Below are 14,978 nucleotides of genomic sequence, written 5' to 3'. Positions count from 1 at the left end.
ATAGGTCGCTTTCTAGATGTGGCAGTGTAGTAGGTCGGTCCTATGGCGGTGGATGAAGTGCCCTTCCCGTTTTCTATTACTTACTTTTCTGCTTTCTATTTAGAATGTCGAGTACCGTCCTGGAAGGAAGCCTTCAATCTAACTAAACTAAAGGGGTAAGCCCGCGGAAGCTTTGGGGTTCAAGGGAAAACCTTGACCCACATAAGCTCGATCGTCATTAATAGCATTCTAGTTTCAGCCCTCTTTCCCATCTAAACTCTGTTTCACCTTAAGTCCATCAAATTTGAAACTGATTCCCTGTGAAAGGTCCTATTTGGCTACTATTTTGATCAATCAAATACAGTACTACATTACCAAGTCTATCACAATCTCCCTCCACCTTATCGGCTACTCACTCGGGACCCTCCTCATTTAAGTATCTTAATCTTCCCCTTATTCCTATCAGGCTCATTGCCCATCACTGCACTCCAATGCAAACTCCTTTCCTATGCTGGAAACTTTTTGCTAACTAAATTGGTCCTTCAGTCCTCGTGCTACTTATACCCCTCCCAAACCCACTATCGATGCCTTTGACATATCTCTTTAATGGCTTCCTTTTTAAAGGCAAAGAACTTCCCAAATTCCTTCACCTAATCAGGGGGCATTTATTTTTCAGCCTAAAACTGAAGAGAGGCCTTGGCCTTCGCATTTGCAGAATTGACTACTATAATATTGTTAGCCTCCTTAAGTTTATCAGGAAAATCTTCTCCAAACAAGTCTACATCTGGCTGCAGTGCTGCACTAGTTTATTCCAACCATAGCAAATCTAATTCACACTTCTCCTGCACCTAAACTAACATTTCCATCTAGCATGACCTCCAGCAACCCCTCAATGTTCTCTTCAATTGGGTACCCCAGCAATCTACTCCTCCAGAATCCAAAGAATGCCCCCCCCTGGCTTCAGAATAAACTACTTATGGCGGCTCCCTTCAGGCAATAGAAACTTCTCCACCACCTTAGCCTAGCATTGCACCCACCCTACATCCCCTGTTCCCATGGCATAAGCTAGTGTGGTTCAAAGCCACCCCTCACCAATCCTTAACCACATGGAGAACCTTGATCCTTTGTCTACCTACCATTCCTTCCTTCTCTATCACCATATACATGTTTCCCCCTATTGCACCCTTTGTTGGAATGGTGTCGAGGATGTCACCGACCTCTTTTCTCCTTGACTTTCACCAGTTCCATAGCCCTAGCCTCTCTTTGGCTCAGCAGAAGATGCCCCACCCCACTTTCTTTCAACCAAGAATGGCGCTGGCTGGCTCTATCCTTCTCAGGTTCATCAATTTGTAACACCATTAGCAAGTTGTCTTTTTGCCACAATTTCTCACACTTGGACGGAGCAGAATCTCAGAATATGGACTTCAAAACCTCCTTCTCTTACTTGATTTGGAAAGCCATTTCATTTTATGTCAGCTCTACTCTTGGTTCCACATAAGCCCTTCTGTGATCCTTTAGGAACAAACACATCATTGTTACCTAAGGACTGGATTCCTTCCCTTTTGAAGCCTAATCGGTGGGCTTTCCTGGTTTTCCTTCCCCACAACCCCCCCCCCCCTCTTTTCTCCTCCCTTGTCTATTCTCCCTCACTCCTCTCTTCAGGGTTTTGGTCATAAAATCTCTCTTGGCCTAAAAAACAAAGAATTGACAGATTCGACTCGCAAGTCAGCTCTCCCACACAAATCATGAAAGCCATTTTCATGTGGATGGTTCACCTTCAATGCATTCCTCTCAAGCTGTAATCTGCCAGTTACCTTCCAGAGTTCCAAGTTTTAGAATTAGTAATACCATTTGGCCATGGACTTATTTATTTTTATTTTTTTTAATGAATAAAAATTCATTAACAATGGAAAGACGGGGGAAATACAAAAAGAACCACTAATACTCAATATGTAGCAACAAGCCTTACAAAAAACCTAAAAGGGCGCACAAAGAGATGGAAGATACAAAACATTAGGCAATAATGGACCAAATACAAGGCCAAGAGGCCAAGCTCGATGAGCCAAACCTAGAAACCTCACGATTTCCTCTTCTTCTTGACTGCAAGGATGGCAGGTGGCAATGCATCAAACTAGAGGGGTTTCTTGTCATAGATGCTTCTGAAGTGAGTGGAGCAACATAGCAGGATTCGGATGTCGCAGTTGCATGGCCCAAGGGGGCTGGTTCAGCTGTTGTAGGATTGGCAAAGAAGTCAGAAGCCCTAATATCAGCAATCTCAGAAGAAGAGGTTGCAGCAGGTGCAAAATCCTCAACTTCATTGCAAGAAAGAGTTGACTTCAGAGGCTTCGCATCCATCAGCAGCAACAGCAGCAGGAGATTAACGCATAGCACAACAGAGGGGGTAGGGGGGGGAGGAGGGCTTGGGGCGGCTCTCAGCAAGGAGAGAAGAAGCAAGAAGAAATAAGATAGAGGAAGAGTAGCCAAAAGTCAGGGGGGGAAGAGAGGGACGGAGGGAGAAGGAAAAGACAAATAAAACAAGAGGGAAGAGAGAGATGGAACCAGAGAGAAAAGACTCATTCACACCAGGAAGAGGGGAGAAGAGAGGGTTTGAAGAGAGAGAGAGAGAGAGAGAGAGAAGGAGGGAGAATAAGAGAGCCAAAACAATAGAGAGAGGGAGAACAAGAGAGCCAAAACAATAGAGAGAGAGAGAGAGAGAGAGAGAGAACAAGAGAGCTAAAACAATAGAAAGAATGAGAGAGAGAGAATAGGCAGATGTCCCTTCACCCAGAGGGATTTGCTTGCTCCGGCTCCCAACTCCCATTCTCAGATAATAGAGAGAGACGAGAGAGAGGGGGGTGAGGGAAGGGAGAGAGAAGAGATGATAGAGAGGGAGAGAGACAGAATGGCGGAAAATAGATCTTCTCTTGGGGGCCATCTCAGGCAAATTAGATGGAGAAGGAAGAGAGAGAAGAGACGGTTGAGAGTGAAGAGAGGGAAGGGAGAGAGACAGAAAGGGGCAGAACAGTAGCACCTGCTCTGGCTCCCGGCCATCTCAGTTAAATTAGAGAGTGAAGGGAGAGAGTGATGGAGTGATGGACATCAGTGAGCAATTCTGAGTTTACCGGGCGACGCCGACATAGAAATCATCCCACGACAGCATCTATGTGGATGGATGATGAGTTCAGAGGTTATCAGATTGCTAGGATCCTATGGTTCGATGAGAAACACTGCTCATAGGCAGTTTGTCATGTTATTTTCCTAAGTCTTAGTGGGTTGGGTAGTAGTTTATTACTGAAATGTTTTAATTTCATGTTTGAGTCTTTATGGGCTGGGCCTAGAGTCTATTTTGGCTCAATTTTGAAATATTTTGGATTTAGGTTATATTTACAACATAAGTTGGGGTTATTTAGGGAATTAAACATGTAGGGTTGGGAGGGATCAATTTTTTTTTATTTAATCCTTGTATGGAATTCGTGGCAATGAATGAATGAATGAATGCAAAAATTAAAAGATTCTTCTCTCTTGTGCGACTCTCTTTCTTGGCGTGGATTTCTAGTAAGTTCTACTCCTCTTCTACCTTTCCTCTCTTACGTGGATCAATTTCCTCTCTTCTTCTTTTCTTTTCTTTGCATAATTGTTCTTTTCTCTCTTTCCTTTTTCCTTTTTATCGATTTTTTCTAACCCTCTTCTCTCAGTTTTCTTTTTTACTTTTTTTCTTCCTTCTTCCTCTTTCCCTGGCTATCCATCGAATTGTCTTTCTTCTCTATCGTACCTTCTTTTTTTTATTTCTTCTTTTCTTTCTCTCCTTCTCTTTTATCACCTCCAGTACAGCAGTCTTGCTGTGGTTCTCCATTCTAACCCTACTCTCCTTTCCTAGGATTCACCATTACTTCAAAAAAAAAAATTCCCTTATTTATGTTTCTAGATGTTTTCTAACCCCTGTTTTGCAGCCAGGATCAGCAAGTAACATTCTCTCTCCCTAAATGTTTCTCATTTAATCTTTGGCAGTAGTTTATTTTATAACAAAACTTCCGAAGACTCCCTTTACATTGTTAATTGCTGAATTTCCTTGTTAGAAATCTGATATTGATTAAGACAGCTCTATTTTCTTTAAGTTTCTTAATCCCCTTGCATTCAATATAGTGTTTTGGTGCTAAGATCCCCATCCCCTTGTTTCCCTATTGATTCTTGTTTAGTTGTGCTTATCAATTAGGCCTTATTGTGTTTCTTTCTCTACTTTAGATGTCTTATATGCATGATTAATCAGAATTCAAGTGCTGAAATTCCTTTTCTTTACTATCTGTCAAGAATAGGTGTTTCATGAGTCTAGTAGCCCACTTTGTAGGTCCCCTAGTTTCTAGGGTTTCTCCTACATCAGAGAGACAGAGAGACAGAATAAGCAGATCTCGTCTCCTCTCGGAGGGATTTTCTCGCTGTGCTTCCAACCATCTAAGGGAGATCTAAAGAGAGAAGGTGGAGATGTGGTGTGTGTGTGTGTGTGTGTGTGTGTGAGAGAGAGTGTGAGAGAGAGAGAGAGATCCCAAATGCCTATGCCTTTCCCCCCCCCCACCGCTGAGTTCACCACATCAACATGTCCGGTTCCTTGGATTTCTTTAACGTTTGCATAGTCCACAAATGCCGGATAGCAATCACACCACCATGGACTTGGTGATTTTGATGTTGTAACAAGAACTTAGTGTATTTCCATTCGTTCTAGAGAACAATCACTATGATTGGGAAAAAGAAGGTTGTCCAGTTGGCTTACATGAGGAGAGAATAGGAAACTGAGGCTCTATTTTATGCACTAAAGCTAGAAGACGAGGATGTCTAGAACGCTAACAGTAAAGTAACATGGAAAAAGTAGATTCTAAAATCAGGAGACCTAAAATGCAGTTTCAGTAGGATACTGGAACCTCCATAACATAGCATGCAAGGATAAGATGATCAAGTCAAGGATCCTGCTCCAATTCCAAGCAGCTGCCAGAAGAATCAGATGGAAAGAAACAGGGTGTTGCCATGAAGGAAATCCTTTTTGAATTAAAAAATGTTAAGCATTGCAAAATTAAATTTTTAAGCAAGATAAGCGAGGTAATTTGTAGTTATGAACTACTTACTGGCAGTAACTCTATTCAAACTTCCAATTTTCAAGGAAGCAATTTGCAAACCTTAAAGAAGCTTTCTGGGAAAAATTTTGAAAGCTGGCAGGCCTGATGATATTCCCGACTTTGATTAAGCTATTATAAAGGGCAAAATATGTTGGCTGCACACCTAAGTGTATGCAGATCTTTTTAAGTTTTAAAAAATCATTGTACAAGAGTTGGTAGTCCAGACAGAAGCTGCTACAGGAATCAAAATATAAAAATGAGATCTAGACTACACATTTACAGATCCAGACGCAGACAGACACATGAGATATGAATGATTCTTCAATTTCCTGAAAATACTGCAATGGTAATGATTCCATTCTCAAACCCCAAACCATAAAATATTAAGAAATGACACTGAAACCATGACTTTCATTTAGATTCCATGCCAAAGATGTTGTGCGTGCATCTGATACAGAACCGGACAGAAAACTTTGGGCATTACTAAAGTAACTTTGTACAGTTAGTAAGATATAGTACAATAAAATGAAGTCTTTCTGTTTCCTAAGACAAAGAATTGTCATGAGATAAAAGTAATAGCATGAAGGAAATGAGAAACTTGTTGCAGTAACCCTTTTTTATATTGGTGACATTGGTGTCTACCAAGTTAGAGTACAATAAGCACATCAATAGGAAAAGGATTAAACATATAATGGTATGAAGATGACAAGAATATTTTAAGGAGAATCCTTCTGATAATGCACCTGATCCCTTAGCTGGTCAAGTAATGTGCTACCAATCAGCCCTGATCCAACAATACCCATAGCAATTGTGGTTTTGGACAAGTAAAACCTGGAGTGGACAGCTCTTAAAGCCTTTATGCAATCTTCTCGCTTTAGTACCACAGTAATATTGTACTCTGAGCAACCCTGAGCTATTGCACGGACGTTTATATTAGCCTGCAGATTACAATAGTACAAAAATTCCATATAAATGATGAACAAAGCAAAAAGAATCACCATCATAATGCAGCAGAGCTAGAAACTGGGTCAAATGAAAGAAAGTGTCCAAGATCAAGAACTGAACCCAGCCTGGATGAGACAATTCATTACACACTTAAACAGGTGAATCATCTAACAGACTATCAGATTATCTACATGACAAGATTTAGAAAGTAAAATACCTTTGCTAGTGCACTGAAAACAGAGGCGCTAACTCCAGGAGTGCTTGCCATTTTTTGGCCAACTGTTGCCAAAATGCTACAGTTTGGAACAACTTCAACCTGGAGGAAAAAAATAATAGTTAGAGAGAGAGAGAGAGGACTAGAATTACAGAGAAAGACCACAGGTTTTCCACCAATAAGATGAAACAATCCAGCAAATGATTCTGGACAGATTCTAGAGTTTGGTTCAACTCAGACTGATGTTTTATCAGGTTCAGATGGGGATGGCAATGCGGATTTTGAATGCCTCATATAACTGGAAATAGATTCTCAAAGATGAAGACCTAGAACGTCCTAGAACTAGAGCTTGTTGAGAAAGTAGCGTTGAAAATGAGCACCCTTTCTCTATGGGAATTAAGGAAGTTTAAAGCGATAGCGAAGGCCGCAGGAGACTAGTACGGAAGAATACAAGTTAATAGCTTAGTGTTTATTAATACAAATGTCAGAATAATACAACAGACGTCCTAGAACAATAGAAAAATATTTGAGGGAAACTCAAGTTTCGACTAGGTGAAAATGGGAAACCTAGGTGGGAAACTAGGAAATTTCGAGGAAACTTAGGACTTTTTCGTTCAAGTTTCAACTTCAAGTTTCGACAGGTTTTAGGGAGTATTTTAGGGTGGGACTCTGCATTTAAACTAATTAGAGTATAAAGAACACATTGGCATATGCATTTTGTTAAAAAATCAATGTAGATATTCTATCTGAAATCGAATTGCACAACAAAGCATTGACAACCAAAAGGGCGCAAACTAAACTATGGACCACCAAAAAGCTTAATCACAATACATGTGAATTTTATCATTTCATCTTCTTCTATACCTGACCATTTCATGCAAGGTTCAAGATTTTGGTTTCAACCAAAAACACACATCTTTTAGCTGAGGATAGTCAAGTGACAATATTGTAGTATGAAAATTTCAAGTATTTCTATTCATATTGAAACTTTCAGATTGAGGTCAGATTTGGCACACCATCCTTCAGAGTTGATCATACCTAGAATCTTATACAATCTAGACAATCATGAAAGTTGAACACCCACACGAGCTTCTCCAACAACCATATACAATCACCATTACAGATTTGGAATCTAAGTTGGGGGAGAATCTTGAGGGAAGCAGCCACATACTCTTCCAAGGACTCAAAAATTCAAAGAGTGACTCTGAGAGGAATCTCAAAGACCCAACTTGACTCAGTCAAGAAGGCCAAAGGCTGCTTCCCACTCTAGGGAATCTCCTAGCCACTTCTTAGGCTGCGTTTGTTTGCTGGAATAAAGGTGGGGTGGGAAAAAAGGGGTGGGAAAATTCTTGAAAAAAGTGTAGATTTTTCACTTTTCCCTGAAATCCCAAAATGGTAGATTGTTTGGTTGCATGGGGTGGGAAAGTGAGAGACAAGCTTCCTTGAATCAAGGAAGCTTGTCTGGTGATGTGGCAGCCCAACTTTCCCACCCCAACCCATTTTAAAACCCCACATATTTGGTGGGACTTTGTGGGAAAGTTGGGAAAAGTAAAAAATGGGACCCACCACTATCACTTTTCCACAACCCTTCCCTTTCCTTTCCTTCTCCCTCACCCCACTACACATGGGACCCACATTTTTTTTTTTCCCACCCCACCTTTGCAAACAAACACAGCCTTAGAGATAAGATGTCTTTTGTTGTGCACATGTTCCAAATCAAAGAGGGCCAGCACATAGTTTTGCACACAAACTCCCACTTAACCAAGTGGATCATATTACCATTTCCTAGGTTCTACAGAAATTCCACTGCACTCTCCAGTTTCTTGCATACCATTTTTAGGGCCTTATAAATGGAGAGGTAGCAAAAACACAGTCACAATGTCATATCCAGCATGAAAAGTTTTGTCATTGAATTAGGCTCTAAAGTTTGACAGAGGCCAACACAATCTTGCTCTATCTACCAAACAGCCAGAATTGGCACACCATCATTCCACATGTCACAAAAGGAGTCTAGCAGAGCAACCCAAAAAAAAAAAACCATGATGAGGTTTGGATGAAGAGACAATACAGGAAACCAGAATCACAGTGAAACAGTTCTAATAGTAGACAGAAAATTGGATGGACTAGACATCACAGCCAATGAGGTTTGGATGAAGAGACAACACAGGAAACCAGAATCACAGTGAAACAGTTCTAATAGTAGACAGAAAATGGACGGACTAGATATCACAGTTCCTACAAAGGGTGTCCTATTAGGTAGGCTACAAACTAAAAAGGCCAATGAGTGTTTGCCTAGGCATAAGCAAGTGTATGTCTTGGTTTCTGGCATAAATAAGTGTATGTATGCTACCCAGAAAACCGAGACCACCAAAATTTCAACCAGCATGGTGCAGTCCTCTCACTTTCATATGTGATACCATCTCGGTTTTCCAATAAGCCAAGATATTTCTGAGATCTTGGCATTACAAGCATGTTCATAATTACTGGAACGAATAACCAAATGAAAGACCAAGGAACTAAAGCAAGTGTGATAAGCGGACACAAAAGCAAGCATAAGATTGTCATCACACAAAACATGTAAATGATTGAGTGGTCATATCTTTTCCCAAACTGATTTTTCACCTTAGAAAGTCGCCCAGCATCCAATGCTTGGTGAAATCTCGACTGCAAAGCCTCTGCAACAGCTTTCACTTCCTTCTCAGGCACAGCAAAGCATACAGAATGCTCACTACTTGCCTGCATTGGACCGAGACACCTATATTCAGAGGTGAATAATTCATAGCAGAGAACTTCAAATCAGAGGGTTTAAGTACCTGAGATATCATGACAACATTAGCGCCCACATCTTTCACAGTACCAAAAATGGCACTAGCCGTGCCAGGAACACCAGCCATTCCAGTTCTGCTTACAGGTAATTTGAGACTCAAAAGTTATATAACAAAAGATAGTTCCAATTAGTTAAAAAAGTATGCAGTTATAATCTTGAAATATGGCTCACCCCTCAACATTTACAAGGGCCACATTATCTATTGTAGCAAACCCTTTGACAAGTGACTCCATCCTCTGCCCATCTTCATCTTCATTACAAGCAGGCCTGCAGATTACTGTACCAGGAGAGGAGAGATTGAATATATTCCTTATTACGATTGGAATGTCCTCACGCATCACTGGGATGATAGTCCGGGGATGTAAAACATTAGCCCCAAAATATGACTGCATAAAAAGGAAGAAAGTTGTGATTCGAGAACTGCAATATACAAGCCCTAGCAATTTGAGGTACAATTGGTAAAGGAAGTCAAGTTTACCATTTCCCATGCCTCTTGATAGGACAAAGTTCTCAATATGACAGCCTCACTAACTGCAGACAAGAAATACATGTTAGTCTCTAAAACTCAGATCATGGATCCTTCACAAATATCCAGAAAATTATATTAAACTTATCTAACTTAATCCAGAAACAGAATACAGGGATGACCAATGAATCTGAAACAGAACAAACATAAAGGCTAGTTCAAACCTTTCCTGGGGTCAGCACTATATACACCATCAACATCTGTCCAGATTGTGACTTGACGAGCCCTCAATAGAGAACCCATTATAGCTGCAGAGAAGTCACTCCCATCTCTCTTCAAAGTTGTAGGGATATTTTGGGGTGTGCTGGCTATGAAGCCTGTAGCAATGATTGTCTTTGACGGATTTTCAGAGAACCATTTCTCAAGTCTTCTCCCAGATTCTGAAAGATCAGGGTCAACTTGGTTGGAGTTGGTAGGATTTACAATAAGAACGTCCCTTGTATCCATCCAATTGCAATCCATTCCATACTGTATCAAAAGAGTAAATTCAGAGAGCTTCACCGGAAAAGGGGGAGGACTATAAACAATTATTTACATCAAATACTCTAGATAATTATCCAAAAAAAATGCTCTAGAAAATAAAGGTAATAACCAACCACTGCACCTTACTAACTAGCAATGACAACAGATGAGCAGACCATAACTCTCCATGACCTACAACGAAATCTGAAAAAGACTCTGTTGCATGACCAGCTGCATAACTAAGCATGTCAGTAACTTGAGTGAACTAACGGTTACCATTTAGAAGTACAGAAAACAAATTATAAATGAAGTTCAATTAGATTGTGAACCTTTTCCATTTAGATTCTAAACCGATGAAAATGTCTAATATAGTGAAAATGGAGATATGATTAATAACCAACAACCAAGAAACACTTGAGATGATTTGGTGCAACAAGATACATGAAAACAAAAAAGCTATACAACTGTCTGATGCCCTGAATCAGGGCTGGAGCACTCAAAAGGAAAATGAACAGAAGACCACAGCCAATCTTAGGAAATACTTCAAAATCCATCTACACTGAAACTTAGCTAGAATAAAGGACTCTTCTAAGGTATCCAGTAAAAGTAAAGTGAAAAAGTAATTCCACACTTGTCCTCAGCAGGACATGCATCCAAAAAGGATAGCAACATTTCTCATCCAACAATTACTTAAACCAAACCTAGCCTCCAAATCTTCCTAGTCAAGGACATTTGCAGTATATCCATGCAACCTACTGAGATTCAAGGGTCATATTTTCTTCCCCTGTTATCTTTTATTTCTTATTCGAGATGTGGTTTGAGAACTCGATACCTCGTTGTCAGAAAGGCAAAAGAAGAAGAAGGCGAGAATCAGAAAGTTGAAAAACTGAACCAAATCTTGGTCGAATCAAGGTCTAGGTCCAACAGTGATATCAAAATCTCAGATCTCGACCATATCTTGGCAAAATCTTGACTATCTCACCCATCTCTTCTTCTGGTTGTCCAGAATACATTGCTTTGCCCAACTTTTTGCCAGTAAATTCACCAGAACATGTCATTTACAGCATCAACAACAGTTCTACAATATCTACTACAAGGATTCCAGTGAGTTCTTCCAAATCTTTAAGGAAGGTGAGATTTCATCCCAAATAATTTTATTTTTCAAAGTGTTCTATACTTGTTTTATGAATGTTAATAAAAAAAAATGTTAGATAAGTTGGTCAGACCTACATTTTGATAAAGACAAGGATTTTTCCCATTTTGATGAAAACAAGGATTTTTTCCATTTTGATGAAACCAAGATTTTTCCCATTATTGATTTTCAAATTTTCTGAATTAAAAAATATTGTTTTATCAGAAACTTAAATTAAAAATAGAAATGTTTTGAAAATGATTATAATAAACGTTACACTCTATTGGAAGGCCTACAACCTCATGGAGATATTTTCCATCAATTATGCTATTTATTTTGAATTTTCAGATTCAATAATCTAATTTAGTTAGCCAAAAAAATATTTTTAATGATAGAAAATTATCTTCATTTTTATAAACGATTCCTAGGTTATGTAGTCTTTTTAAGAATACAATTATGTAAAATTAACCATGATACGCTATGTTCTTGGAACAAAGTGTGCATATCATGTTTCAAATAATTACAAACAAATGTTTTTAATTAACCAAAAAATCTAATCATTAGCTTACTTTTTTTAATGTTTTAATATGTTAATGTATTAGTCTAATACCTAAGAGTTAAATAATTAATGTATGTGAATGCTTTTGTAAATCTATTTGATGGACCACAGCTGCAGCCTGAGGTCAAGGCATAAAAACCACCTCTCAGCAAAAATTGCTAGGCTAAAGCTACCGAAGAAAGCCTCCTTAGAATCTGCTTGTGCAGAAGCCTTTGGCACCAAGTTCATTCTATTCTTTTTGAATGTGTTGTATAAACTCTGACTCTGATTATATATGTCTATACACACAAGTGTTTGATGATATGTACTTATATATCATTGTAAATGGCAGACTGTGGAGGCAGTGAGATTGCATGCAAACATGGAGAAGCCAAAGTGTCTTTCGTGGGAAGTGGGAACGTGCTAAATTGTGGGGGTGCAACTAGGTTGAAGCAACAATTGGTGGGAGATTACATAGATATGGTCAAAGTCAAGTGGGGGAGTCCTGTGAAGAGTAATATGCATTGGTAAACCACTTGAAAGGAGGAAGAGTGAAGAAGGCACAGAGAGAAGACAACAAAGGAGTTTGATGAAGTTGTGTTACAAAAGGCAGCCTATAGAGGAGGAGAAGGGGGATGACAGTAAGATTAGAATTAAAAGAAGTCTTAGGGTAGACTGCCAGACCAAGTAGAGAAGCTTACAACAAAAGCAGCGTGGAAGTCGATAGTCATTGTATTTTGATAATACGAGGCAGAGTGAATAAGCTAGAGGAGTGGGAGCATCTGACTCGTTGCCCCTATATTTGAGCAAGGAGGTAAGAGAAGGAGAAAGACTAAACATGCAGAAGGCCCCACCTACATGAGAGTACAAACTGCAGATCTAGTACTTTGACAAGAACCCACTACCTTCAGGCAACAAGAATACTACCAAGTACCAACCATCCCTCAAAAGTTTGGCAGTAAAGAAGATAAAGAAATGGATGCCATAAACAAGTTCATGTTCTTCAATAACATCCCCTAATGTACCCCAGGTGATGTAACCAGCCAGAGGCAGCCCAGGAGAGCCCGAAAGAAGGCCCAAGCCCACTAGCAGCTTGCGGCACTACAAGAGGGGCAATGCAGGGGTATGTTGGTCATTGTCACCTATAATTCGAGCCCAATTTAGTTGGCATAATTCCAGGTAATTTGTGGAGTTCTAACTACTTTCATTTTGTTATTTGGAGCCCTAGTATGGGAATAACTTAAGAGTACTACTTTGTGTAGAAGTCCTTTAATTATTTAATGGTGGATTCCTAAGTTGTTAATTAGGAATCTTAGTTAGAAGTTAAATGGGTTTTTCTTCAAGAGTTCAAGAAGGAGCCACAGTAGTAGTTATGAAGTCATGGTTGTAATTCAATTCAGTTTTAACAAATGAAATTATGAAAGTTGCAGCCAGGAAGTGCACAAGTGTGCTTCAGGGCTGAGAATCCATGCAGCACGCAGTGAAGTGTCCTCCACTCCAAGATTCTGAACAGAAGCCTTTACCCATGAGTAAGTCTCATTCTAGCCCCCCTCACCTTCATTCCCCCACTCCCAGCTTTCAAATTCTTTCCCCAAACCAAGCAGCACCCTCCTAACCCTAAAAACTCCATCGCAGTCTTTCTTTTATTCAATTGCAGAACTCTGCATTCAAGTAATTCTTCAACCTGCACAGAATCCAAGAAAGAAAAAAAGAACAGAAACGAAAAGAGAAGAAAGTAAGAAAAAAGAAAAGCAGAGAGAGAGAGACAGACAGACAGACACAGAGAGAAAGAGAGAGAGAGGAAGATCAAGAAAGATTCAAGAACTCACCCCAACCCCTTCCTAGTTCAACCGCAAGACCCAAATAATGTAAACTGGGTCAAGGGTTAGGGGTAATTAGGTAAATTCCCTAGACTTAGGGTTAGCCCAGGAAAGTTCCAGCGAAAGGGGACAAGCAGAGTAGGTGTTTATGGGACATTCTAAGGCTTAAAGTACTGCTGTTCTGGGAGTTTCAGATCTGCAACTGTCTGGGGATTTTTGAAAATTCTGCAGAAACCTTATGAAGAAGATGACTTGCCGAAAATTCTGGATAAGGTAAAATAGGGCTAGCAGTCAAAATTCGATGAAGGAGATCATGTCTTCCTCACCCGCTTGCTTGGCCATCTGGATTTATTTAAAAAAGATGGATTACCAAAAAAGTTATATTTATAAAAAGAATAACGAAAGACCTTGCAAAAGTAAATTCAATTCGATTATTTCGATTAAAGGAAGTAAATAAATCGAGTGAAGTAGGGAGGGCCTCCTTCCCCACCATTCCAACCTATTATTGATAGGGATTTGACTGAGCAAATGGTGCAAACAAAGGCAAGAAGCAAGTTTTTTATGGATCGATCAAATTGGAAAAACATTGGAGGTGGTAAGGTGTATTGCAGGAGGGAGAAGAGAAGGGGAGGGCCACAGTGGTTAGAGGGGGGGTAGGGTTTGGGCTGAACTGCAGGGAAAGGAGGGGGGATGTTTGCGAGGGGCCGACGGCTAAGGGAGGTGGGGAGGGGTTAGGGACCTCTGTACTTACTTGTAACTGAGAGAGCTTGCAGGAACTTGTAGTTGTAGGGTTGAAGAAGCAGATGAGATATTGAATTGAAGAAGCAAGTGCATACAACCCAGCCGCACATCACCCAAAGGCTCCCACGACTTTTCTTAAGCCAAAACTCAAATCAATCTTCATTCAATCAAAACTTTCCACTACATCAAACAACTAGGCCATTTATAGCCTTGAAACTCCAAATTGACTTCAATAAGGACTCCCTAACTAATAGGGATCCTAATTCCTAAACTTGACCCTTAGTTAACAAGTACTTACTAAAATAGGACTAAGCAGAATAAAACCAACTTAAAACCAGCTTTAAGATAAAGTCCCTTAAGATAAGGAACTCTATCCTAACCAACTAACAACCAAACAACTCAATACTTACCAAACTAGGACTCCAGATAAAATAAAAGAAAACAAAATTAAACTCCAGAATTTTAGCTGGACTTGACCCAACTATATAAGGCTTGAACCAGGGGCGGAAGATGACCAATTTGCCACTGGTCTGGTTTGGCTCCCCAGGTTTGGCCCCCCTTGGCCCTCTATTGACCCTTCTGGGACTGTATGGGGCTGGTTACATCCCCAAATCCCTGTACCCTCTTGCCACAGAATCCCCACCCCTACCTATTCCTCCTCAAGCTACTTACCAGAGACCCCAATCATT

The 14,978-nt window shown here is 40.0% G+C and overlaps 1 protein-coding gene across 1 annotated transcript in view; it reads right to left on the bottom strand.

The window, feature by feature from the left end:
* LOC149015988 (bifunctional aspartokinase/homoserine dehydrogenase, chloroplastic-like) overlaps nucleotides 1–14,978 on the bottom strand; it is a 56,091-nt gene that overhangs the window by 28,966 nt on the left and 12,147 nt on the right. The window contains exons 4-11 of the mRNA XM_089157006.1: nucleotides 10,201–10,289; nucleotides 9,761–10,064; nucleotides 9,549–9,601; nucleotides 9,242–9,456; nucleotides 9,057–9,144; nucleotides 8,866–8,979; nucleotides 6,247–6,345; nucleotides 5,828–6,022 (exon numbers count right to left, since the gene is read on the bottom strand). Of these exons, the coding sequence (XP_089013132.1) occupies nucleotides 5,828–6,022; nucleotides 6,247–6,345; nucleotides 8,866–8,979; nucleotides 9,057–9,144; nucleotides 9,242–9,456; nucleotides 9,549–9,601; nucleotides 9,761–10,064; nucleotides 10,201–10,289 (1,157 nt within the window). The remainder of the gene's footprint in view (nucleotides 1–5,827; nucleotides 6,023–6,246; nucleotides 6,346–8,865; nucleotides 8,980–9,056; nucleotides 9,145–9,241; nucleotides 9,457–9,548; nucleotides 9,602–9,760; nucleotides 10,065–10,200; nucleotides 10,290–14,978) is intronic.

This window comes from Hakea prostrata, chromosome 5 (assembly GCF_041222555.1).
Source record: "Hakea prostrata isolate BN-2017 chromosome 5, UWA_Hpros_2, whole genome shotgun sequence".
NCBI lineage: Eukaryota > Viridiplantae > Streptophyta > Magnoliopsida > Proteales > Proteaceae > Hakea > Hakea prostrata.
Note: the sequence above shows the minus strand (reverse complement) of the source record. Positions and strands in the feature narration are given on the sequence as shown.